The sequence below is a fragment of the Melospiza melodia genome, chromosome 4 (assembly GCF_035770615.1).
Source record: "Melospiza melodia melodia isolate bMelMel2 chromosome 4, bMelMel2.pri, whole genome shotgun sequence".
Classification (NCBI taxonomy): Eukaryota; Metazoa; Chordata; class Aves; order Passeriformes; family Passerellidae; genus Melospiza; species Melospiza melodia.
In genome coordinates this window covers 21,823,062-21,849,776 of record NC_086197.1, presented here as the reverse complement: position 1 = coordinate 21,849,776, position 26,715 = coordinate 21,823,062, and the positions used below count along the sequence as shown (strand labels likewise).

At 40.5% G+C, this 26,715-nt stretch overlaps 1 protein-coding gene across 9 annotated transcripts in view; it reads left to right on the top strand.

The window, feature by feature from the left end:
• The window catches only part of ABCC9 (ATP binding cassette subfamily C member 9), a 70,976-nt gene that overhangs the window by 10,234 nt on the left and 34,027 nt on the right, over positions 1–26,715 (top strand). For 5 of the 9 annotated variants that reach the window (XM_063154224.1, XM_063154226.1, XM_063154227.1 and 2 more), the window contains 16 exons: positions 1,063–1,204; positions 1,568–1,689; positions 2,593–2,759; positions 3,430–3,672; positions 7,707–7,901; positions 10,405–10,569; positions 12,088–12,243; positions 14,112–14,246; positions 15,451–15,613; positions 16,249–16,289; positions 17,487–17,629; positions 21,096–21,204; positions 22,302–22,412; positions 22,945–23,017; positions 24,891–24,996; positions 26,556–26,594. In XM_063154224.1, the coding sequence (XP_063010294.1) occupies positions 1,063–1,204; positions 1,568–1,689; positions 2,593–2,759; positions 3,430–3,672; positions 7,707–7,901; positions 10,405–10,569; positions 12,088–12,243; positions 14,112–14,246; positions 15,451–15,613; positions 16,249–16,289; positions 17,487–17,629; positions 21,096–21,204; positions 22,302–22,412; positions 22,945–23,017; positions 24,891–24,996; positions 26,556–26,594 (2,110 nt within the window). The remainder of the gene's footprint in view (positions 1–1,062; positions 1,205–1,567; positions 1,690–2,592; positions 2,760–3,429; positions 3,673–7,706; positions 7,902–10,404; positions 10,570–12,087; positions 12,244–14,111; positions 14,247–15,450; positions 15,614–16,248; positions 16,290–17,486; positions 17,630–21,095; positions 21,205–22,301; positions 22,413–22,944; positions 23,018–24,890; positions 24,997–26,555; positions 26,595–26,715) is intronic. The other 4 variants (XM_063154230.1, XM_063154233.1, XM_063154229.1 and 1 more) reach the window with 1 other exon arrangement.

Here is a 26,715-nt window from a genome sequence, read left to right as displayed (position 1 = left end):
CTGACAGTTTCCAAGAATGAATACACTTAGGTTTTGGTTTATGTGTTCTGAGTCACCTGGTGAGCCTCCAAGCACAATTAGGCACTGCATCCTAGTGTAGCAAAAGCACATCCTGGGTTTTAAACTGAATTAGTTTTGTTTCCTTTTGTTTGGTTTCTTTACTTCCCCAAAATGTGCTGTTGTTGGGATTCGCTACAGGCTTTGGGAAGCCTGTCAGGGAATTCCAGGTTTTGCTTTACAGTAAGAGGGACTTTTGGGCCCACTGAGTCAGGACAGCCCCGTACCTGTGCGGGAAGAGACGGAGGCCGAGGGTCCCCACACCAGAGGCCAGCCTGGGGTCAGACCTTGTCCCCTCCCGCAGATGCTCTGTGCCCCACCTCTTGCTGGGTTGCTGGCCACAGAGAGGATCTTGCCTGGAAAGGGCAGCTGACATCTGAGGTGATGATGGGGAAATAGGCTTGAAGTTGAATCTGTTGGTTAATTTGAGTTCTGGAGCTGTGTTGGGAGCTCTGAGGGGCCAGCAATGGAGAGGCCTGGGCTGCACCTGAGGGAGAGAAGCTGTAAAATCACTGTTCAGCCTCCACTCAGACTGTACTCCCAACCAGGCCTGAAACAGATAATAAATGTCACTTGTTTCAAGTAAATGCATCTCTTTGAGGCCACATTTGAGGATGCAACTTTTATATCAGTTGGAAATTTTTCCCGCTCTTTCTGTGACTGTGAAAGGTGTGAGAATGCCGTCACTTCAGCTCTTGTCGGTCCCTGTTGTATGAGGGTGCCACTTGGGTTGTTTCTTTTGTTGTTGTTTTCTTATCATTTTTCTTGGCCAGGAAGGACTTTTCTTTGATTGTAATTTGGAAAAAAACGTTGTCTCATTGTCTTCCGGGTTTTATTTAAATTATGGGGCAACTGAGACACTCCTGGGTCATCTTTTTCGTAACAACACCCACAGTGTCTCAGCCTGTAGGGGGTTTGTATGGATTGCATGTAAGTGTGGCCCAGAAAATTCATAAGCAGATCAGTCACTGACTTGCTTTCTCTTTCCTTGCTCTCATTTCCCAGGCTGGGGAAGCCAGAGCTCCAAAGTGCAGATTCACCACAACACCTGGCTGCACTTCCCTGGGCACAACCTGCGGTGGATCCTGACGTTCACCCTGCTGTTCGTGCACGTGTGTGAAATAGCAGAGGGGATTGTTTCCGACACGTAAGTGGCAGAGTTTGGTGGATAACCATGCTAATTGCATTTGTTAATGTACAATGTTAATGTCTGATGAGCTGGCTAGTAAGGCATGAGGAGGTTTTACCCCAGAAAGTTCATAGAATCCTTTCATGAACTATCCAGGTTTTAATGGGATGAAGGTGAAGCCGTTGTTAACATTTATTCTTCTCTCAAGCTATTATAGCAAGAAAATACTGGTCAAAGTTAAGCACTCATGAGGACAAAAATATTTTTGTCTCTAGAAATTCGTGTTTGTCCTCTTCAATAGATTAGCAAAACACTTATGGTTTCACACAATTGTGAAAAAAAGGCATTAAATTCACTAGTTTATATTGTTTTTATTTTCAGACAAATGAAATCTCGCCACCTGCATCTCTTTCTACCAGCTATAATGGGATTTGTGGCTGCCACTGTATCCATAGTCTATTACCATAATATTGAAACATCCAACTTTCCAAAGTTACTGCTGGGTAAGTCTAGGTTTGATATTTATGTCCTCTTACAAATCCCAGCATTTTAGCCAAACTCAGCTTGTGTAGGTCGAGGAGGATGGTGGAATGTGTGAGAATATTAAAACAGAGAGGAATAACTCTCTGCTCTTGCAGATATGGTAGTATCATAGGAGTTATTGCACCTTTCATAAGGTACACATTGAAAACTAGTTTTAAAATTATTCCAAAAGAGAAAGCCTTGCATGCCTGTGTCATTTCTATTAGGAGCTTTTGGGTATTTTTTAACATGGTTGATAATTTTGAGGAAAAACTTGTCTGCATTCAAAAGGGCTGTTTCAAAAGGCCACTTTGAATAATGATCTGACCACAAACTCCTGTGCAGATGCTGCTCTTTCTCAACATATTTTGCAGCTGATTCCAAGATTATCCCATCTGCTCTGTCAGTTAGGAGATGGTCAGACCAGATGTGACAGAATAATGTTCCATACAAGTACGTAGTACAAATTGCCTGTAACTCAACCACCTGAACAAGGCCCTGACAGATACCAGCCAGGATGCAGGCTAACACTAAAATCCATAAACCCTTTTTCCAAATGAGCTCATTTCCATATTCTCACTGGGATGCATCCTGCTTTTTCTAAGAGGCAATATGACTTTTGTCAAGTTGTGTGCCTTTTCCTTCACTATAAGAACAAAGTTCCCCTTCAGATTAAGTCCTCTTCAGTGGAGTTTTGTACCTGTGTGAAGATCTGCCATTGTGGATCTCTTTGAAGGATTGTGGCCCAGGAAAGAAAACAGTGACTGGTGACAGAGAGGATCACTTGATATGGTGCACCTTATCAAGCCATGGAAGCTAAAATGCTGTAGTTACACTTATTTATTAATTTATTTTTAAATTGTGCACATGCACCTATTTTACAGCCCTGTTCCTTTACTGGATAATGGCCTTTGTCACCAAAACCATCAAGCTTGTCAGATACTGCCAGGACGGGGTGCCCTTTTCTCAGCTGCGTTTCTGCATCACTGGAATCATGGTCATCCTCTATGGGCTGCTGATGGCTGTGGAGATTAATGTCATCCGAGTCAGGGTATGTGCCTTCTTCCTCAGGATCTAGAAAAATATCAGTGGCATCATGGAGGTGAAGATGGCTCCTTAGTCCCAGGAATTCTGGCTTGTGTCAATTTTAGGCCCAAGTTTAGCTTAGCCATAAAGGTTTGGTTAATTCTGTGGATATCAGTGGTGATTTAAATCTCTTAAAAATGTATGTCCTTGACATATCCCCTGGGCTTGGTGTGTGTGTGTGCCTGTGTGCATCTATCCTCACAAAGTGCACACATATTTGTGTAGCTAGATGCATATTTGTGCACATGAGGAGGGTATAGGTGGGTGCAATCTGTAAAATATGTGCTGTGTTAGTGCTAACGAACTGTTTATGTAGTGAATCTTTAGGTTAGCATAAGTTCTTACCCATGATAATTTAAAATAAAATTATTTCCAAGTATTTAATTTTTACTGTTTTTCAGCTTGAGATAGGTGGTACTGATAGGGTTCAGAACAGTATCCTCGTCCAGTGTTGCTCAATAGTTTGCCAGTTATCTGTCAAAATGGAAATGCTCCTATTTACATACAAATTCCACATATAGTTACCTTTAAAAGTAAATTTGAGACTGTGGTTGTCTTACACATAGTTTTTACTAAAAAATTACTATCATTAAGATAATTTCTGAGCCTGTGTTTGTCTGTTTTCTCCTTTGCAGAGGTATGTGTTTTTCATGAACCCTCAGAAAGTAAAGCCTCCAGAGGATCTGCAGGATCTGGGGGTGAGGTTCCTGCAGCCATTTGTGAATTTGCTCTCAAAGGCAACCTATTGGTGGATGAACACTCTCATTATTTCTGCTCACAAGAAACCTGTGGACCTGAAGGCCATTGGGAAGCTGCCAATTGCAATGAGAGCACTGACAAATTACGTCTGTCTCAAAGAAGCCTATGAGGAGCAAAAGGTAATAACAGGTGTCCATGTCACTGTTCAGCTTTAGAAAGCCAAAGTGTCACTTTGAATTTCTTCAGCTTTCATCAAATCCTCATTTTAGGAATTTTTAACTTAGGACTGTTTGTTCCAAGGTGAAACATTGGCGTAGGAAGTTCCAATCCAATAGTTACTGTTTGGTTTTAAGTGAATTTATAGCAGGAGAGAGTTGCCAAACTGAGTGCAACTGGAAACTAAAACCACAACAGACTGATCACTTGCTAGATTTTAACAGTCAAAGATTTGTTTAAATCTTAGCTACTTTTGAAACTGTAAGACATTCTGTCCATAGTTTCAGCTGGAAACACTCATTTTCACCTTTTTTTTTTCAGACAGAAAAATAGACAAAACCACACATCAAGAATAGCCAAAACACTGGTGTCTTAGCAGTGATTTAGTCACCAGTCCCAGACACAGAACCATACAGGCTGTGATGAAGGAAATTAACTCCATCTGAGCCAGACCCAGTACAGAAAGCATGGTTGGGAAAACTCTCTGGGTAGGACAGGATTTTCCAGGGAAACTTCTGGATGCATTTAGGCAGCTCTTTGCTCCCAGCAGCTAATGCAGCTGCAGGCTCCTTTCTGTGCCTTCTGAGATGAAACAATTATTAGTACAAATGTTTATACCTTAATAGATAGAGGTTGCTTCTTTTTCCTTCTGCAGTTGAGGATTACAGAGACCAGAGATCAATATCCTGCTGCTTTAGGCAGAAAGCTACTGAGTTTTTGGAGCTGAGCTTTACACAGCAGCCTAGGAGAGGTGCATCCCTTAGACCAGCTTCTTAAGGTGCCTAAACCCTTAAAGAGGCAAAAGAGAGATATGAACCTATGTGGCCCAAGGACCTGAGTCTGTGCCATTCTTGACAGGCACGACAGCTGGGTGCCAGCATTTGTCTGTAGCTCATTCACATCTGCAGGTACTGTCTGTGCCTGCACAAAAACGCAGTTCAGATGCCAAAAGGCAAGGTAAATGTGCATTTCTCTTGTGCATGAGCACAAACTTTCGGCGTGTAGCTTCCCTCAGTGCATATCATGCACATATAGACGCATAAATGTTCCATATGCAGTCACACTTACATTTCTGATGCTGCCTTACATCAGGTATTTTGTGTTTTGTAGTTGTTTAAGGCCTTGAGATTACCACAGCCTCTACCACATTTGTGCTACTATTCTAAAACAGGCTGCAACCCTGAAGTAAACTGGTATTTTGTAGATAAAGTTAAAGTAAACCAAATGGCTAAAGCAAATCCATGGAGCCAGGCAGTGGGACTCACTGCAGTTCATTCCTGTGGAGAATTGCACTGGCTTGTGCCTGGGTGGGCCAGAAAACAGCCACAGAATTAGGAAAATTCTTCAGACTGGAGTGTGGTCTGCAGTCTGGAGGAGGTGATATGCCACTGCCTCTGCTCCAAGTGTGTATTTTACACTAATCTCCTGCTGGTGAGGGGAGCCCCACAGCCCCCTCTGGATTAAGTGGGGTTACCCCAGCCTGTGCCTTCAGATCTCAGCTGTGCTCCATAGCCCTGCAGAGAAAAAACTCCTGTTCCTTCCCAAACTCTTCTTCTCATACCTTAATGAAAGATGCTGAACACGACCTTGAATACTCTGTATTGTGAAGTGCCTTTGAGATAGCTCACATGACATTGTCTTGCTATCTCTTCTTCATGCTATGAAAATGGAAATAATAGTATCAATTCTCACATCATTCCATTTACATCCCTTGCCCCTGCCCCCCCCCCCCCCCAAAAAAAAAAAGTGAACCTCCAGAACTGTTGCTTGGCTTTTGTTTCAGTTTCTATTGAAGCAGGCTAAATGTTTCACACCACATATCAGTGCATCATATATCACATATCCAAAAATAGATTTAGCACATTGATATTACATTTGGTTTACCCCACTAGCCTGAATGCTGTATAATTTGTCGTGATGGGCAATAGAAAACTTTTCTTTTGGGCATTTAATAGAATAATCAATTTTTAAACTCAAGGACCATTAGTTTCCTATGTCTGCTATTCATGTGCCACTATGGCTCTTAGCTATTAGGGCCAAGAAAAGGAGGAATGAAATTGTGTTAACTATCAATCACAGGGACAGGGCATTGCCCTTCAGCACTAGGCTTATACTGCCAGCTCCAGAATGATGGGAACAGTCAGATTTCCGTATTTACTGAGGCACACCTTACAGGTGACTTGATTTATCATAAAGTACTCTCTCACTGCCCTTTATTCCAACTGTGGAGTGTCCAAGGTAGAGAAAATTACAGGAATTTGAAAGGAAGTTGACAAAGACAAGGAAAACCAAATCAAGTGGCACAGCTGAGAACAGCATCCCAGACTGGTTAATAAACACCACAACATTCTATGCAAGCCTGTAACATTCAAGGACCATTCTGGAGAAGGAATTATTAGAGAAAGGTCTTTCTCCCCTCTTCCTATTACATGCTTCAGCTAATACAAATTCCTGATTTAAAAAAAAGAAGAAAAGCCAGTGTTTTGCAATAAATTGGATAATTTAATAACATTTTTTCCAATGAAAAGGAAACAGATTTCATATAGTGATGGCCAATGTGTGAATTGCAGTAACAGTGAAAATGGCTATGAAATTGTTAGAGAAATAAAGATTAACCATTGCTATTTAACAGATTTACTATTAATTGAATGCCCAGACCAATATAAACTTTTTTTCCCAAAAGATGGCAGCCATTTATCTAATAAATTAGCTTAGCTGCTCCCAAGCTGTTAAAGTTATTAATCATTTATTTGAAGATCGTGATGAATCCTTTTAGGGCACTGAAACTCAAAACCCATTAGGCCACAGATTCAGGGCAACTCACAGGAGGCCCTTGTGCTCTTTCCCTCCTCAGGGGAAGCAGTTTCCTTCTCACCCCTTTCTGAAATGGTAGCTCTAATTTGACCCCATGATGCTTATTTCTCCTTCCTAAGCTCCTTGGCACTAGCCTGGCCCAGTCTCTGGCAGCCACCTGATAAACCTGCACATTTTTGGCACCATGCATATAATCCATCTCACTGTGGAAATGGCATAAAAGGGAAAAACTGAGAAAAGAGGGGGGAAAAAAAGACATGAGACAGCCAGGCAGGGTACAGGCACATTTGCTTTTTCTTTGGTGGACTTGTTGGGGCAGGGGGTGGTTGTTGCTTGGTCGTGCTTAAAATGTCTCTGTGAATGCTCAAGAGAGCTTGGATTGGCTTGCAGCTTGCAGGCATCTGTGCTACTTGAGAAATGACAGATGCTTGTGTAAAGTGTCAAAAGCTGCTGCCTGAAGTGCAAAGAAGCATGCTGCAGAGCACAGCTCTGGTCAGTAAAACTCTTCCTTTGTTAAACTGAAAGGACCTCGGGGATATCAGAACTCTTCTGATTACACAAAACCACATCTGCTGGTTGGTGTTTTAGCCAAGAGCTGTGATACTGTGTAAATTCACAGATCTGAAGGCTGGAAAGGACCCTTGGTTGATTTAATCTTCCCTCCCATCCTGGTCTGCTGCTTTCATTTTTTCAGCACAGTTATTGGTTGAAGTGTGTCATCATGGAATGCATAAAACAGATGGGAAAAAATCCAGATAAATCAAATTAAACGATATTTTTGTAATTGTCATGTATTTTTTCTGCAATCAGAAGCCTTTACAGCTTGTGAAACCAGGATTACCCATGTGAGCAAAAGGCTGAAAGGCCAGACCTTTCCCTGAGCACACATGTGACAAGGGACAATGGCTGCCTGCCAGGATGATAATCCTTGCTTGCATTCCTGTGTTCACAGGTTGAGGAAAGTGGTGGGATATAGAGGTGAGAAACCGCTGTTACCAAGGGGAGGCAGAATTGGAAATTGCTGTGAAGAATGTTGGAAATCTGTCGATAATTGCAGCAAATTTGCTGCCTCACCTGGTCTAAACCACCTTTCAGGAACCTTTTGGGCATCCAGACAGGAATGATGCCATATAAAGCCTGGGAGGTTTCTCTTATTTCACTGCGTACCTGTTTGTGTTTCCAGAAAAAGGTGGAGGACCACCCCAACCGGAGTCCCTCCATTTGGTTGGCCATGTACAGCGCTTTTGGACGGCCAATCCTGCTCAGCAGCACCTTCCGCTACCTGGCCGACCTGCTGGGCTTTGCTGGGCCACTCTGCATTTCTGGCATTGTCCAGGGCTTCCAGAATACAACCAATAATACAAACACCACAGAAAAGGTAACCTGACATTGTGGATTGCAAGGCTCTGGTAGTAGTTTTAGAGTCATATCAGGTGTTTAAGACAGCTGGCTGCATGCTTTGATAGGTCTGTAGTCATCACTGTGTTATTTCATTGTTTCTCTCAAGTAAATTGAATATTTCAGTTATGAGAGACAGTCAAGTTATAAACCTGAGCAATGAGAGACTTGGGTAGAAATGGAACACAGGTCGTGGAGGCTCCCTCCAGCTCCCCAGCTGTCTGTCTTGATGGAGTCATCCCAGCAGTTCTGGGAAGAAGGAACAATTTTTTCTGCTCCTCTTCAACTGTGCCTGTTTGTTTCAGGCAGGACACACACTGGTGGTAACTCAGTGATGAATCCAGCCTGGGAATTTTGCTTAATTCCTGTCCATTTGTCAGTTTATGTTTCACCAACAGTTTTGAGTTCTCTCAAATCTCTTTTTATACTGGGAGGCTGACAGTAGCCAGTCCCTGTTTGTGGCTGATTGTATTGATTGCTGCTGTGATGAACTGTGTTGGCACATATTGAGAAATTGAAAAGTATCCACTTTACTCAATGGTGTTCCTGATACTAGAGATGCACAAGAGATGCCAGTTCAATGCTCATTTCAAGTTTCACTGAAACTGAACTTTCAGAGATCAGATCTAAATGCTGAGCAAGCCTCTGATACAGAACATCTTCTATCACAAGAAAAAGAATTTATGAGTAACTAATGAAAATATATAGGTGAAATTATTTTACTGACAGCAGAGAAGACACAGACATTTTCCTGCATTTGTCTTGTGACAGAGAAACATCTCCATACAGTTTTTAGAGTGTTTTATCTCTGAATGAGCAGATAGGTGTATAATGGAATAGCATTTTCCTCCCCAGATAAAGTATTTGACTATCATCACTATCCACATATCTTTTTCTTGGCTCTTCACTCTTGACATTAATTTTCTTGACTGATGGTCTCAGTTTGGCTTGAGACTTTCCTGCACTGAAGGAGAGTTTAATTGTACAGCTTATTAAATAAAGCTTTTTATCATCCTTGAACCTGCACATGCAGGATTTGCGCCACAGAGTTACGAGGCACGTTTTTGTGCCTTCAAAAATGTTGGGGTTTTTTGCATGGTGAGCAAACAAAGCATTTAAATTTGAAAATAATTTCTGGATCTCAGATTTAGGAATCTGTACCTTGTCTGCTTCCTTTATCTTTTGTCCTCTTCAGTGTAGCGTCTTCAGTTGTGGTATTTTAAAGTTTTAATGAGCGTTGGCTAAATAGAAGATTGAAATTATTGGAGATCTTGAAAGCACTTGGCTTGCTGACAGTCACTGTTTCTCTTGGATACATTTCAGAATGAATGTGCCTTTAATTTATGGATTTTGATAAACTTTCTCTTGGTTCTTCTTGCTATTAAACATTTCTCCTTTAAATTCTCTCTAGTTATAGTTAATGTGAATACATGTAATTTTATGCTTATTCTGCCTTAATTCCTGAGAACTCTATATACATAAAAAAAAGCTATATACAAGTGTTATTATCTTAACGATATCCCTACTATGAAAACAAGGGGAAGTTAGATATAGCAGAGTATTAAAAGGGAGGTTTTTGAATATATATATGTCACCATTCATGCACTTAAGCAACCCTTTTTTCAAGGACTGTTGGGCAGATTGCTTTCTTTCTTATATTGCCCATACCTTTCATCTGAGAATCAGACTGGATATTTCAGTGGAACAGGCTCCTTCCTTCTCTTTTTTATTTTTCTTTTTTTTTTTTTTCCCTTGTAAGAATTCCAGTACATCCTGCTTCCAGCTGGGTCGGAAATACCAAAGGAACAGTCTTCCTTGGAGTATTTTGGTACCTTTGTTTCCTTTTCTGCCTGAAACAGAGCAAAACAGTGAACACAAAAACTAGAAAATGAAAACAAAGGGCTTTAAACAATTTTTTTTTCTCTTCCATATTGAGGCATTTAAATTTCGTTATGTGTGGAATACTGGCATGTATAATCTAATGTTATTCAGAATTTATGGCTATAATAGACTATACTTGTGGAAGAAATTGTTTCCATAATATGCAAATGCAACATAAATAACTAATCCCATATAATAAAAAATATTTTCTTGTGGCTTCTCTGTGGGACAGGTGGAATGAGCTTTATTTTCTACTAAGTAGCATTTCTATTCTACAAATCACCACAATTTGATGGGGAAACTAAAGACAAGGCAGACATGGTGACCTTATTGTTCCTTTCCTGCTAAAACTGAATAATCTTAGAACTGCTAAAACATCTCAATCCTCAGTCTTTGGAACAGGAGCAGAGTTTTAAATTTGTATCCAAATGATTTTGATGTAGAGGTCAGTGAGAAATCTGATTTCTATAACTTTCCCATAACACCAGCAATATGTTTTTTTCCAGTGCAATGATTAAATTTGCTTGTTTCCAGCTTCTCACATAGGAGGGAATATACAATCCCTCCTATGGCACCTGCATCATTTTTTCCTTTCTTTTCAGGTGAAGGATCCATCAAACTCCTACCTTTCATCAGAGGAATTCCTCAGGAATGTTTATGTCTTGGCAGTCCTTCTCTTCCTGGCTCTTATCCTGCAGAGGACATTCCTGCAGGCCTCCTACTATGTGACTACAGAGACTGGCATCAACCTCCGGGGTGCCTTACTGGTGAGCAAAGATCTGCCTGGAGATTCACTAGTAACAGCTGCAGCTTTGTCCTTTCATTTGTCTCATTCTTCATCTGAAGACTGAGCTTGAAATGATGGTTTCAGAGAAGATATGTCCTGTATTTTTATACAGAAAACTGGACAAAGCAGGGCGGGCAAACTGCTGGCACCAATTCCTTTTGCTAAAAACTAATCCCACCACTCTAAGCTGTTGGAAGTTTAACACCCATAAAAACCCATGCATATGAAAACACATCTTTGCATACAATGGGAGATAGATGAAGATCAGCAGTGTCATTTTGGCTCTGCATCTGCTTTGTTCATTTGCTTATGAGTTTGCTTCTGCTGACTGTGGACAGAGCCATCTGCAGAGTGTGCTTGTTCTATGGGAACGCTGTGCGTGCGTCGGCAGTGGCGACTCTGGATATTTATGCCCTTTAGCACAGAGCCCTGTGGGATGGGACGGGAGTGATTCATCTGCAGGGCTGTGTCTGTAACCCCAGCATCCCTTAACCCTCTGTGAGAGCCTTGTTTGTGGACTGGAGCCAGCAGAGCCCAGCACGTGGGGGAGTGTAGCAGGGCTCTGCACAGACCAAGCTCCACAGGCAGCAGTAGCAATTCAGGAGCCGGAACTGATGATTTGCCAGATGTAACTAACCATGGGAATATCATCTCAGCATGGAAGCTTTTTTTTTGTACTTTCTCTGATTCATGGAGCTGCTTCAAACGTTTTCTGCCTTCTCCCAGGATAGATGGTGCAGACTTGGGGATGAAAGAGCTCCTGGTTATTTCCTTTTTGTGACTCTTTTGTGACTCCCACTTAGCAAAATTGAGACTCTTAGGAGCATATGCAGTTGATATAATTCACCAGGCATTTCTGATTAATTCTACAGGGTATACTTTATTAATGAAGAAAATGGGTCCAAAAGGACAAATTATTTTAAAAACTTCCTTAGAGCTGCAGCATTTGATGTTTGATCATAACTGCAAACTGGGCTCACAATATTTGCCTTTAAAATTCAGTAGATGTAAGCCCTGATTAATTTGAAACCCTGTTAAACTCCTACAAAATTTATGGAATGGAATGGCCAGGTAATGGAGAGGAACCCAAAGGAATATATATCCACTCTGATCAAACTTCAGAGCATGAATTTACTTGTCTTATCAGAAACAAGGATCTTTTTGACAGACAGTGTCACAGGAAAGCAAGCTCACCAAATGCTTATTAAAAAGGTTCTTTGGCCAATTTCTTAAATTTTGATGTTTTGTTGTCATTTTTGTTCTATTTTAGGTCTGCGTTAAGCAACAAACCTTTTAAGAGGAACTGGAGTTTTTTAAAGTCAGTTCTCTCTCTTGTGCTTTCTCTCACTCTGTCTCCATTTCTCTTTGTCTCAGGTGAGAGACTGGGAGAAGGGCTGTCCTAGGTAAAGGCTGATGATGCAGTTTGAAACACCCCACTGCTACTGTTCTTTCATAATTGCATAATTTTAGTAACTTCCTTTTTTCCCCTTTCTTACAGGCAATGATATATAATAAGATCCTGAGGCTTTCTACATCCAACTTGTCCATGGGAGAGATGACACTGGGACAAATCAATAACTTGGTTGCCATAGAAACCAACCAATTAATGTGGTTCTTGTTCCTGTGCCCCAATCTCTGGGCAATGCCTGTTCAGGTAGAGCATCCAAGTTAGGGTCTGATTTCAGAGATACTCCAGCCTGGCTGAGGAGAGTGCATGTCTGGGACACTGCTACAAAATCCAGAGGGGAACTTGCACTTCCCACTAAGATTAGCAAGCAGAAAGGTGCCCTAAGGGCTGGAAAGGTATCTTTCCAAGGGCCAGTGAAGAGAGAGGGTTTTTTTAGCAGGATTTCCATGTCTGTGACTTGAAGAATGAGGACCTGCAATCCTTTTTCCTGCTCATATTTCTTCCACTGCTAACACAAATCCATTGCTTTTATTTTGCCACCTGGCATCAGCCCTAAGCATTGCTTCTGCAGTGTCCACTTGTAACTGGGTTTTGTGGCAGGACCAACAGCAATTGAATCCTGCTCCATGACTGACATGAACACTGACAATGCTCAGAGGAGCCCTCATCTAAGCAACTTAGTCACTGAACATACCTGCTTCTTAAAAAGGCTGGGAAAGAAATGGAGGCAGATCTGTAGGAAGGAAAGGTTGAGATTATTTAGCTCAAAAGAAATTTTCAAAAATGCCAATGACTTAATGACCTGAGACATGCTAATTTTCCCTGAAGCTTGGACTCCTGTTGCCTCTTCAGAATTTTATCTCAGAGTGTGTTTGGCATGGTCCTTATCTGATGGTGATCCCACTGACATTAAAGAATTTTTTGAAGGGGTAGAACCAACTCTTATAGTAGATCTGTTTTGCTGAATTTCCTGAAGCTGCATCAGTAATCTATTTTATTAGTCAGTAATTATTACTACTAATGGGTTGGGTAGGGTTTAGAGTGTCATGAAATAGTTTATGAAAAAAGGCAAAAAAGGCTACATGGAAATAGAAATTAGAAATAATATATATGGTTTCATTTCACTGTTTCACATCCTGTGAAGTGGATGGAAGTGTTGCTATCAATACTTTGAAAGTTATTTAGATGAACAGGTGATCTGATTGCTATGGCTAGGTATGGTAATTTGCAGCACAGGACCCTGAAAAGCTAAATATTGCTTTAAAAATGTTAAACACCATTGATTCTTACTTCTGATACTGTAAAATAAGAAGAGAGATTTAAAGACAGACTTGTTTAAGAGATAAAAGTATGAGATATGCAACTAATTCTGTATGCCCTCATCACTGAGGACATCACTCTATCCCAAAGTGGAGCTTTTAATAGAGATATTTATATAGAAGAGCTTGAATTAACTCAGGAACCAGAATCACAGGAGTCACACCACAGCCATTCCCAGGTAGCCTTCTGAAGGAAGTGCTCCCAAGCCCTTTGCAGGGCTAAGGCAGCATTTTCCTCCAGGGCTGCATGGTATTGATGCCCAAGCTCAGATTGTGTCAGCCCCAGCACAGCTGCTTCGTGCTTCAGTGCCTGTCTGTGATGTCCCTCTGCCTGCAGTTGCACAGGGACAGTACAGCACAATGCAACTGTGATCCATGACAGCCCTAAGACCCCTGAATGCTTCCAGAGTGAGGTAAGGAGCTCTAGTGTAAACAGGACTTGAGGCCAGGAGCTCTGTAAAATGCCTCAGGGCAAGCACCATCATTTTAGTGCTCCTTCAGTTTTGTGGAAACCCAGTCTGGAATTAGAACTACCAGGCACTAACACAAACTATTTAGTTAATGTCAAAAAGAAAGGCTTCTGGGTTTATTTCCCACACTTTCCAAATGTGACCTCCTGAAGTATGGGCTCAGCTGATTCCTATGAACCATGTAAGTGTTTATTAGAAGAACAAACATTTTTCTCCTGGTGTGGTTCTGGCACATTGAAATCTACTTTTTTTTTTTTTTTTTTTTTTTTTTTTTTTTTTTTTTTTTTTTTTTTTTTTTCTTTCTGTGTTGCTTTTCTCTTCACAGATAATAATGGGTGTGATCCTCCTCTATAACCTGCTGGGAGTGAGTGCCTTGGTTGGGGCTGCTGTCATCGTGCTCTTAGCTCCCATCCAGTATTTCATAGCCACCAAGCTGGCTGAGGCTCAGAAGAGCACTCTTGTAAGTGAAATATTTCAGTGATATTTGTGATCCAGAAATGAGAACAGGGTTTCTGGGTTCTGTTCTTCTAGTTAGTGAAAACCACTGTGTGCATTTGGGCAGGCCATCCCTCAGTTGCACTGTCCCTCCCTGTCTGTTTTTTTTGTGGCTCAGTGTCTCTTCCTTCCCCACAATTTGTCAGAAGAGAATCTCAAAAAAGTATGTGGGCCTTGACCTGCCTTCTCTGCAAAGAGTATTTTTAATGCAACTAGCACCATTTTGTCTGAATTCCACTCCATGAAAGGGTGTTATTCCCAGATGCAGATGTTGTATTTCATGGGATGTTAGCAAACAGTGCAAAAAACTGATAAATTATAGCAGAAAAGTATTAAAGAATGTGCACAACCTCCCTCTGTAAAGTCTAGAGACATTTTGCTCTCTGCCTAAGCTTTGGTATTTTCTAAAAATCAGTTGGCACTGCTGGATTATTATGTATTCATATCTAAATTCTTCAGTGCTGTAAGTTTATTTTTCTGCCTCTTTTAGTTCACCAGTTAGAAATGTTTTCTGCTCTTTTGTCTAATTTTTAACTTTCTTGCTGTGACCCTTGAACTTTTTAAATAAGCCTTTGATGTTTAAATTGCCAAATATTTAGAGATCCTTTTTATCTTAATATTCAATACGCAAATTATCGATGCATGGATCTAATTGCCAGCACACTTCAATCCTGTTGAGTTGTGCCCGTTTTTGTAACCTGTAAAAATTGTACAGAGGACTTATCTTTGCATAGTTTTGTAAATAATCTCAGTTTCCTACTGCTCTATTCTGACTTCCTCTGACTCATAACATCTTTTGGATTATGATTTTACCAAAACTTACTATTACTGTTTTCTGATGAGGGGAATTTAGCTAAAGACATTGATAAATATCTCACTTATTTTTACAACTAGATCCCAGAATGATTCTTGCATCAGCAAATACACCCATTTAGGTTTCTGTCTATGGTTATGGACACCATTTCCCCTAGTGGTTGTAAATATTTTAATACCTCCAAAGAAAATGAAATTTTATATTCTTCCTCTTAGTATGGCACCTGTACAAAATCACAAATGAACAAAATTATTTTTTAAATTAATCTAACAACAGAAGTGAGGGGAAAAGAGGGTTGTCAATAAGACTACAAACAGTTATAATTTTTTTTCCCTGGTTTTCTCTTGAACTGAAGGACTATTCTACTGAGAGATTAAAGAAAACCAATGAGATACTCAAAGGCATTAAGCTATTAAAGCTTTATGCCTGGGAGCACATATTTTGTAAAAGTGTGGAAGAAACGAGAATGAAAGAGCTCACCAGTCTCAAAACCTTTGCACTTCATACATCTCTTTCCAGTAAGTAACTGAGCTTTTAGGACTTGGAAAATTATCCTGTTTTTCATGTCAACATTCCTCCCAACTTCAGTTAAAGAGAGATACAGCTGTGCCTGTGACATTTTTGTCTGTGTGTAATGTCATTAAAATAAAAAGGCATGATAAATACATAGCACAGAAATTCAAAAGGATAAAATACATATTGTTGGGGTTTTTTTTTGCAGTAAGTTTTCTCTTACCATCATTGTGACATTACAATTAGGAGTTGCTTTATAGTAAGAAGGCTCCAGGTAATATTGGCAGCTCTGACAGCAGCAAAGATAAATTATATTTTCTTCATATAAATTGTGTTTTCTGCAATGTAGAAGGGTTGAGTAATATTTTAGTTGTGTTTCATATTAATTGTGCACATAATGATTTTTATCCCAGCTTAGTAGAGTGGACAAATGAGAGAATTCTAGGGCATATTTGTTGGTGTGTTTAAGATCTCTGACTATCAGGGAGGGAAATTTCTTCCTGCAGACTAATTTTCCTTTGGGAGTCTTAATTACTTGAATTGGAAATAACTCCATTATTTTAGTGTCATACAGTTACTGTAAAATTGGGTTTTTTTTAATTTCCTATAATCTGATGCTTATTTTATTTCTCTTTCGCAGTTTTTATGAATGCAGCCATACCAATAGCAGCTGTTCTTGCAGTAAGAAATGTTTTTTTTTCAGTTTTCCTTTTTAAAAAGGGAGAGGAAAGTGGGGAGAGGGGGTGTAAAAAGGAAGAAATAGCACCATTGTTATTGTGGGACCTATTCTTCAAAAAACCAGCAGATGAATTCAGGTGCCTCTGCTAACTGTAGGAGAACATGACACTGGAAGTTTTCATTCCCAGAAGGTGGATTGGTAAAACCAAAGAGAAAAATAATTTTTTACTATAAGAAAGAAAAATCATTACATCTTGAATGGAAGGAAGGAAGGAAGGAAGGAAGGAAGGAAGGAAGGAAGGAAGGAAGGAAGGAAGGAAGGAAGGAAGGAAAAGAGAAAGGAAGGAAAAGAGAAAGAAAGAAAGAAAGAAAGAAAGAAAGAAAGAAAGAAAGAAAGAAAGAAAGAAAGAAAGAAAGAAAGAAAGAAAGAAAGAAAGAAAGAAAGAAAGAAAGAAAGAAAGAAAGAAAGAAAGAAAGAAAGAAAGAAAGAAAGAAAGAAAGAAAGAAAGACCATTGCAATTGAAAGAGGACTCATTTTGAAAAGCTCTTTTGGAAAGGGATTTTGAGTGTCTTTTCTTTTTCTTTAGCAGCAAAATAAATTCCTGTTTCAAAATCCATTATGAGGCACCATTAAAGTTTTCTAGAAAGGATACTCTGCAGTTTAAAGAGGAATAAATTTTGCTTGTCCTCCAGGTTTAAGTCTCAGCCTCATGCACTAGAGGAACTATGCCATGCTGGTCAGTAAGGAGCTCTCATAGACCAAATTTTGGGGGCAGAGTATGCTGAGTGCGTACAAGAATTGGAACATTTATGACCAGAATTCTGCATCTGTGAAAAAAAAACCCCAAGATTTGTTAGATTCTTAATGGGTTTTTTTCTGGGTTGTGTTTTTCCTGTAAACCCTAAAGTCAATTACAAAGCTGTGATCAAATGCCAGATTTTAAAATGAAAATTGTAAAAATTGAAAAGTTGTAAAAATTGAAAACTTTCATTCTTCAACATGTAAACCTCTTGAAATCACTGGCAAGGTTTTAAAATCTATTTTGTTTTAACAGAACACACCTTTCTCTTCAGTTTATCCTGATTCCCAGTGAACTTAGATTGTTCTTAGCCTTAGCTGAGCAAAATATTTTGCTTGCTGTCCTTGTTCATCTTGTTCAAGAGTCCTTGTCCTGACATGCTCTTTCCCTGATGTGGCAGACCTTTGTGACTTATGCATACACCAGTGACAAGCCACTGCAGCCCGCCCAGGCATTTGCATCCCTGTCACTGTTCCACATCCTGGTCACTCCTCTGTTCCTGCTCTCCACCGTGGTTCGTTTTGCAGTCAAGGCCATCGTGAGGTAAGTGGTTCTTCTCCTTCCTCCAACTCCTGAACACTCACATTCAGTACCAGAAAAAGTTGTTCCTACCAGCTCACATGGAAGAGTGTTGTGAGGTGGACCTCTGATGCTAAAGATGTGAGAGAAATCAGTGACCTTTCCTTTTTACTGCATGACACAAAGAAACACAGCATAGGAAGGACAGACAGCTGCAGAGCCATTCCAGAGCAGGGTCACCAAGGGGATCAGAGGGATGGAGCAGCTCTGCTGGGAGGAAAGGCTGAGGGACTTGTTCATTGGGATTGTTCGCCTGGAGAAGAGAAGGCTTGGGGGTGACCTCACTGTGGCCTTGCAGTGCCTGAAGGGAACTCACAGGAAAGATGGAGAGAGACTTTTGTCACTCCAAGGGCCTGGAGTGACAGGACAAAGGGGAATGGCTTCACAGTGACAGAGAGCAGGTTTAGGTTGGATATGAGGAAGAAATTGTTCCCTGTGAGAGTGCTGAGGCCCTGGCACAGGGTGCCCAGAGAAGCTGCCCCTGGATCCCTGCAAGTGTCCAAGGCCAGGTTGGACAGGCCTCTAAGCAAGCTTGGATAGTGGAAGGTGTCCCTGCCCATTTCAGGGAGGTTAGTACCAGGTGATCTTTAAGATTCCTTCCAACCTAGGCCATTCTGTGATTCTATGATTCCTAATGTTCCATTCTTTTTACAATTTCACTAACTTTGGCACTTGGGATTGATTCAGAGCTTCACTGTCCTTCCTTGGGAGGTGCTCCTCCTCTCACACTCTGACCACCCACCACCACTCTTCCATCACACTCTCTGGGCTCTTGTCAGCACTGAGGGGGTGAGAGAGCCTGGTGTGAAGCTCTCTAGCAAGACCAGCCCTGCTGAAGAGTAACTAAACCCTACCTCCACATAAAGTACATTGGGCTATAAGTGAGAATTTAATGATGTCCTGCATCCTGTTCCAGGTTTTTATTTCTGTAAAACAGCCCAACAGAGCAGCTTCCTTCATGATGGGCTATAGGGCACTTAATCTTGAAGGAGCAGATTGGCATAAGTTGAATTTCAGGCTTTTGGGTGTTGTATCTATGGCCTGTATGGACACAGTCACAGTCATAGTGCAGACCTACACCCTGTCAAGATGTCCCAAGAGATGCAAAATGACACCTGGCTGGCAGTAAAGTGTCAGATGCCAAGCACTAGCAGGATGTGAAGACAGAACTAAGCTTCCCACCCAGAAACATCCTTTCTTTATGCCAAGGCTGAGGCACATTGGAAAGAAATGGTATTGCTGCTGTCACTGTCTGTTTTCAGTGGGTAATGGTAATATCAAGCATCAGTCAAGGGGACTTCAGGCTCCACAGCTGTCCTTTGCCAGTGCCACACTGACTTTAAAAAGCAAACAAACAAAAACTTAACAGAGTTTATTTTTATCAAAGCAGCAGCAGGAGCAGGGCCACATGAGATGCTTTCCCTAGGTTGAAAATGATTTCTGAGTAGTGGAAAATCTCCAGGCTGCTCTATAAATCATCCAAGCCTCTACATCTCTGTACTATGTTTAGCATAGACCTAATATCAAAATGGTGTGTACATTTTCCTTAACACTGCTGGCCACCCCCAGGGCAATATTTAAAGACCAGATTTGCCAAAACAAGCTGCATCCTTTGTCAAACCCATTTCCTAACATCTTTCTCCCATGCACATCATGTCCCCCAAGTGAAGGATAAAGAATGTGTGTTTGGCTACTCCATGGCTCTATCCTCAATCAAATACACACACGAATATGTGCTTATTGTTTTTGGGATTAAGAGCTTATACTTTGGCCAGAATCTCAATTTTCTGTTCAAGAGTAGTTCTAGTGCCACTAAAACTTCTGAGTGTACCTCATTCAAATGCAAAATAAGGGTTGATGTCATTTTAGGTGCATGATCAAAACAAGGTCTTGTATCTTCTACAAGGAAATAAATTCTTGCTTACCGCCTTATGTAAGACTGAAATTCTGATATGGAGACATATCCCAATTTATGGGGCACATAAATTTTCTGTTCAAGAGAGAAGACAGGAACAGGCATGCTGGCAGGAGGAAATAATGATAATAGCAGTGCTTTCTTGCTGACCTGTCTCTCTGTGGCTTGAAGATGTATTGATAATTTAATATAAAATACAAAGACAGGCTTTGAAATAGACTACTTTCTCATTTGCAGATTAATGTTCAAATCTCTGATCTGAAGGCATATGTCCTTCTGCTTTCCCAGTCTCTGACCCAATGCACCTTGATTTTAGTTTTTGCAAGGTAATAACTTCACCATGACTGATGTGTGATTTTGTTCATCCCTTCCCTGGAATGATAAAGACCCAGGTGCTTACAGCACTCTGAAAGGAAGGGGGACAGAAAGAGAGGAGCAAATCCCCCTGTGATGAAAAATGAATTGAACTTGTGTGCTGTATTTCCCAGCAGACAATTTTAAGAGCTAAGCAAAGAGTTGCTGTATGTCTCCAGGGCTGGCTGTGGCTGTGCTGAGGTGTGCAGTACCCAGGCCCTGTGTGCATGCTGTGCCTAGAACCATGGAATCCCAGAATATGCTGAGATGGGAGGGACACACCAGGATCATGGAATCCAGCTCCTGGCCCTGCACAGAACAGCCCAGGAATCCCACCCTGTGCCTCAGAGCGGTATTCAAATGCTTCTTGCACTCTGTCAGCCTTGCAGCTGTGACCACTTCCCTGGAGAGCCTGTTGCAGTGCCTGAACACCCTCTGGGTGAAGACATTTTTCCTGATATCCAGCCTAAAGCTCCCTGACACAGCTTCATGCTGTTTCCTTGAGTCCTGTCACTGGTCACAGAGAGCAGAGATTGGTAGTTGCCTCTTCACTTCCCATCATGAAGAAACTGCAGAACTTTTCCCTTCCCTTTCCCTGGTGAGAAAGCTGCAGAACTGCTGTGAGGTCTCTCCTTAGTCTCCTCTTCTTCAGGCTGAGCAGGCCAGGTGACCTCAACTGTTCCTCATATGGAGGAATATGTTCCTCATATTTCCCTCCAGACCCTTCACCATCCTCATGACCTGCTTTAGACAGTCTCTAACAGATTTAGTTTCCTTTTAATATGATGCAAAAGCTGTGCCAGGATGCACCCATTGCCCTGGCATTTCCAGAGGATGGAGGAACCCTGAATGCAACAGCCTGAGAAAGGCACAGAAGAGATAAGCCTGCCAAGAGGGAAACCATTCCCATGGAGCTCCTTTGGCACCTTCATGACTTGCTCTGCTCTTCATTCCCAGCTACCAGTACAATGCTTAATTATTTTCATCTGTCTTTCCACACACATAAATCTTCATTTGCCATCAGGGTGGCAGATGAAAGTATCCCATGAACTTCTTATGGAACATTTCTGATAAATCCTGCTGGCGTGACTGCACAAAAAAGGAAATGTATTCGTGGAAACCTGGGTTTATGTAACTCAGTGTCCTCTGTTTTCTTTCAAGTGTACAGAAGCTGAATGAGTTTCTCCTGAGTGACGAGATTGGAGATGACAGCTGGAGAGGGGGGGACAGCTCTGTACCTTATGAATCCTGTAAGAAGCACACAGGACTTGTAAGTTCTGCTTTATGACACTGAATTTCAAAGCAGAGAGGCCATACAGCCCCATACAAGGGCAGTGGCCAAGCTGACAGAGCCTGGGAGGTTTTATTCCTAGCCTGGCTCTAATATTGACCAGTTTTGCCTCTTTTATGTCCTAGTCTCTGTGTTCTTATGAAATGAAGGGTCCCCAAACACACTAAAGCATTGCTGAAGTGTCAATAGTAAAAAAACCGCAACCTAAACTAACCATAATACACCAACATATTTAAATATGACTAAAATTCAACCTTCTTTGTTTTTATAGAAGGCTCAGGAGGATATCTTGTGGTTATGGGGTTTGTACTGTCTGTTGCCCATACAATCCATCTTATACTGGGCATCCTTAGGGAGGAACAATTCTTGCTTTGGGAAATTCAGAATTAAAGGTGGAAAAAACCAACACCAAACTTTGTGAAATAGGAATTGATTCCAAAATGCTGTTTCTGGAGTACTAAACATAGAGTTGTTTTGAGTAAAATTTAAAGACAAATGAAGATGATTTGGGAAAAGGTGTTTTTTCATTTTGACATTTTTCTAAAGCTATATATTTCAACAGATTCAAACTGACTGTACAATTTGAAATGCAACTGAAACTTGAAGACAGAAACAGAAAGGATTAGCACAAAATAAATTTTATTTTAGCTTGCCAACCTGAAACAACACCTTTCTTGTTTTTCTGGGCTAGCAATGATAGTAAAAGAAATAAAATTGAGACTGTTTCAGCTTTTATTTTATTTGTCCTGTCCACCTTTTGTTTAGTCCTATAGAGACTGTGGATGATGGGGAAGAGGGTTTGAGAGGGATGGTAGAGATGAAATTTGGGATGGTTATGCATGGGAAGCAAAAAATCCCAATATTTTCTGTGATTCAGCTAAGGGTGTTTAAAACATCTAAAATGTGTGCATGACAATGTTGTATCTGTATTATCACATATTGAAAAGCACTGGCTGCTTCTCCTGAGCTGGAATGGTGGTAGGAAAGGGAATGGATTGTTTGCTTTACAGGGCACCAAATACTGTCTTCTCCTGAGTATTCCAACTTCTCTCCTGTTTTCACTTCTCTCTGTGCAGCACACCAAGGCCATCAACAGGAGGCAGCCCCTGAGGTATCAGCTCGAGAGCTACGAGCAGCCAGCCAGGAAGCAGACACGGCCTGTGGAGATCGATGATGTGGCCATCAAGGTGGTTTGGAAAATGTTTTCCCTCATGAAAATAGGGAGCAGGTCCTCCTGCAACAGCACCTGATGGTGCCCAAGTGCTGCTGTTACTTCAAATTTTCCATGGCAAGAGCAAGTTTAATAAGTTAGAATCTAGCAAAATTTCCAGTGAGAAAAGTGAGCTTCAGACCAGTTTTTACAGTTATTTCATGTCTTCTCAGGAAACAAAAAGGTATCATGAATCTGATGTCCAAGTCTTTAGCCTCATATTTGACAGAATGAAAGTATTTGGTAAATAGAGCTCAGCTCAAGATCATTCCTTTCTTGCCTTACATACATTATGTACATTTGTGTATTTATCTTTTCTTACTCACAATTTTTGGGGGTTTGGAAATCTTGACAAACTTATCTTGCTTTTATCTGCGTGTGTACAGCCATACCACACCATGTTCATAAATCACAGATTTATTTTATGAAAGTATTTTAAGTCTAAATTAATCATTCTAATTTTTCCCCTCCTGTGTTTAAATATCTGATTTGTGGTAATTATTTTGTAGGTGACCAATGGATACTTTTCATGGGGAAGTGGTTTAGCTACACTGTCCAACATAAACATTAGAATTCCAACAGGTAGGATGAAAGCATACCTTAAATGTGAAATATATAATGTCAAATTGTTATTAATTCCACTTCTTGATGTTTTGAAGTGCACAAAGGTACACATTTAGAATTTTACAAGAAAAAATAGAGTTTAAAGTGTACACAAGGTCATGAGCTGTATTGTTATATAATAATATCATTAGATAAACTTTGTGGCTTTTATATATCTATATAGTTTATATCATTTTATAATAGCACAAACTAAGTCAAGAGTTAGAATAAACAAAAAAAATGGTTGAAAAATATCATTATTATTTTTAATAGAGAAATTGAATAAAAAAGAAAGAGGAAGAACTCCAGACTCATTCAAACCAAGGATCCATCTAACTCAGTATGCTATTTTCAGCAATACTCATATATTATACTTTTCCTGCCATTTATCAACATTATGGTCTTCCAGTTCACCACTATTTTCATTCAGAAGATGGAGTTTTTCTGTCAAGAAATCCTTAATTATTTTGTTTCTTAATGAATTCCTCTTTATCAAGCTGAGTTCCTGTAATTCCTTGCATCCTCAATGTCTTTGGCTAGGAATTCCGCAGGTTTACAAAATGCTGGTTTGTTTTGAAATACTTGCATAGCAAGTGTGAAAAGTAGCAACTAATATTTTTTATTATTATTAATAATAACAACAATAATTTTTTGTTGTTGTTGATAATGCTGTAATATTCATAACACTGTGTTCTGGCATTTCATGTTAATAAATAGTCTTATGCTTTATTTTGATCTCCTATCAAGGCTTTGTTTTAAAATAGAGTATTACTTTAGGTTGCTGTCACATGGTGATTTAGTAATCCCCAAGCCTGTATGATTTGTTTCCATGTAGCATTAAGTGTCACCCGCAGAATGTCTCTGCTCCAGGAGTTTACAGTCTGAGGCCATGGGTTCACAGGCTGGGTGAGCCAGAGTTTGCCTCCTTTGGAAGGAATAAGACCCTTGGCTCCCAGCTGGAGAGAAGTTTAACTGGAAAATTTCCAGTACCTAAAGGGAGGGGCTACAAGAAAGATGGAGAGATACCTTGACAAGGGCCCAGAGTGATAGGGCAAGGGGCAATGGCTTCACACTGCCAGAGAAAAGGTTTAGATTGGATATGAGGAAGGAATTGTTCCCTGTGAGGGTGCTGAGGCCCTGGCACAGAGTGCCCAGAGAAGCTGTGGCTGCCCCATCCCTGAAAGTGTCCAAGGCCAGGTTGGACAGGCCTTTGAGCAAGCTGGGCTAGTGGAAGGTGTCCCTGCCTATGGCAGGGGGGTGGAATGAGGTGGTCTGTAAGGTGCCTTCCAACCCAAACTTTCTGTGAATCTATGAAATGCACTGGCCAGCGCAGTTAGTGAGTTCAATCAGTGTATGGGAAGACCTGAGAAGCACCATCGTCACTGCAGAGTAGGACTGGAGGTAGGAAAGTGTCTCTGTGGGGGGAAGGGGAAGTACAGCAAAGCAGAGAAGAGCAATGGGTCTTCTTTCAGTTTATTTATTAGATTGGCCCAAATTCACTTCAGTTAATTTACTAGATTGGTCCAAATTTTCATGGAACTCCAGGTTGAATAATCACTCCCCACCATATATTGTTTGACCCTAAATAACTTTAATAACTTCCATAAAAAAAATGTTAATATAGGTGAAAGCAAAAGTCTCATTCCTTTGGAGATTAGTGTGTTACTGCAGTCCATTAATGTTTCCATAGATCAATACATGCAATATTGCCCATTAAGTAGTGAATGCTAAAACAATTATTTAATCACTTTGAGTGCTCTAGAGCTGAATCTAGCTGGGCCTTGTGAACAAGAGTATAACTGTTTTTTTCTTTCTTTTTAAAAAATGTTTTGTTGTTTTACTATTATCATAGGTCAGATGACAATGATTGTGGGCCAAGTTGGCTGTGGCAAGTCTTCACTTCTCCTTGCTATATTGGGAGAGATGCAGACCCTGGAGGGAAAAGTTCACTGGAGCAAGTATGTTTATATAGCTATTAATTGCTGTATTCATTTAAGGAGGAGGCTGAGATTTGCTATGAGAAATGTAAACTTCATGCCTCAGAACTGCATGTTGAGTGATTACCATCACCCAGATCCTCTCTGGAACGCATCACCTGCAAATCAGGAGGTATTTTTCACTGTTTTATCATGTGCAGAGCCGGGTGCCTAAGGAAGGGAGAGAGGCTAGTGTCGAGATTAATATCTAATATATTGGCCTAGCAAATTACCTGGAAAGAATGCATAGGCTATTCCTTTCATCAAATAGGCTTCAGTACTCACTATAATTGAAGGCAGCATTGTCACATTGTTCCTGTACCATTGTTCCTGTACCAGTGAAAGTGTGGAGCTTCTACTGCCCAGTGGGATCTGGGGGGTGCCAGCCTAACAGAAAGGATGTATTTCCCCTCAGAGCTGCTGATAATGCTGACAGAAAAAAAAATTACAAGTGAGCAATGCTTTTCTCCTTCCCTGGTACCCACTCAAGCCTCAACTATTGAACAGTGTCACTCTTCACAGTAATACAATCAAAAAGCAGCCTGAGCACACCAAACACCTTAAAAGTAAAGGCTGAGCAAAGGCTGTTTCTGAAAGGAGAGGTGCTCATGAGGTCAGGCCTTGGATTCAGAACCAGTGAATGAGAACTTTCCAGAGTAATGAAGTGGGGCAGCAAGCACTCTTCAAGCCTAGGCAGGGCAGAGACAGTGGAAGTGATGTGCTATAACCCCAAGACTTGTTCTTTGGTTTTAAAGATCAGTTCTGTTTCTCTAAAACCATCATGCCAAATTCCTCTCAACTATCTTTTTGCTGAGAAAAGAGGGAATTTTGTCACAGAGACAAATATTTTGTTGCCTCATCCCTTGACTTGTAACCTCCTTTGTAATATTTTTCTTACAGCAATATTGTAAACTGGATGTTTTTTGCTTTTCCTGTGATAGTATCCATGGCATTTTTGCTCTCTAGCTATTCTTCACTTTCTGCTATTCTAAACATATGACCTCACTGGAGTAGCAGGTACAGTTGAAGCCAAGGCTACACTAAATTTAGTTTAATTATATATGAATTTAGGCTTTGAAGGAAGAAGAAGATGTGACCTACCCCAGTTAGTTTCTTTGAGACATGCAATGAAGGTTTTATACCATAATCAGGCATTGTTTCTCTCAGTAGTTAAAAAAAAATAAAAGGAATAAGTAGAATGTACCTTGAAATAATTCTCACAATTGTTTTGAAAGAAGTATTTGAGAAAGACTCAGATTTTTCCTAGACAAAGATATGGAACCTTGGAAAGATTAGAAAAATGAGAAATCTTAGAAACATAATAGATACAGCTTATGAAATGTTTTGTAATTATGAATTGTGAAAAAAAAGTTTAATATTGCTCAAGAGATAGAATCATGCTGTCAGTTGGTTAACAGTCTGTTCATCACCACTACACCAAGAAACTCAGGTTTTAGCCAACACCTCAGATTTTTTTCCTTGTACACTATAATTATGATATAGCTGATGCAAACATGGTTATATTTTGCTGGTAATTTCAGACTGCCTGGCAGACAGATGAATACAGAAGGAGACTTCAGGTATTTAATTAAGTGGCTCCTGTATTTTGTAAAACTATAATAAAGGTCCTATTTACTCTTTTAAGTCCCTTTCCATGTGATTCTCCATGCATGACTAACACAGCTACTGATCCAGGGATGA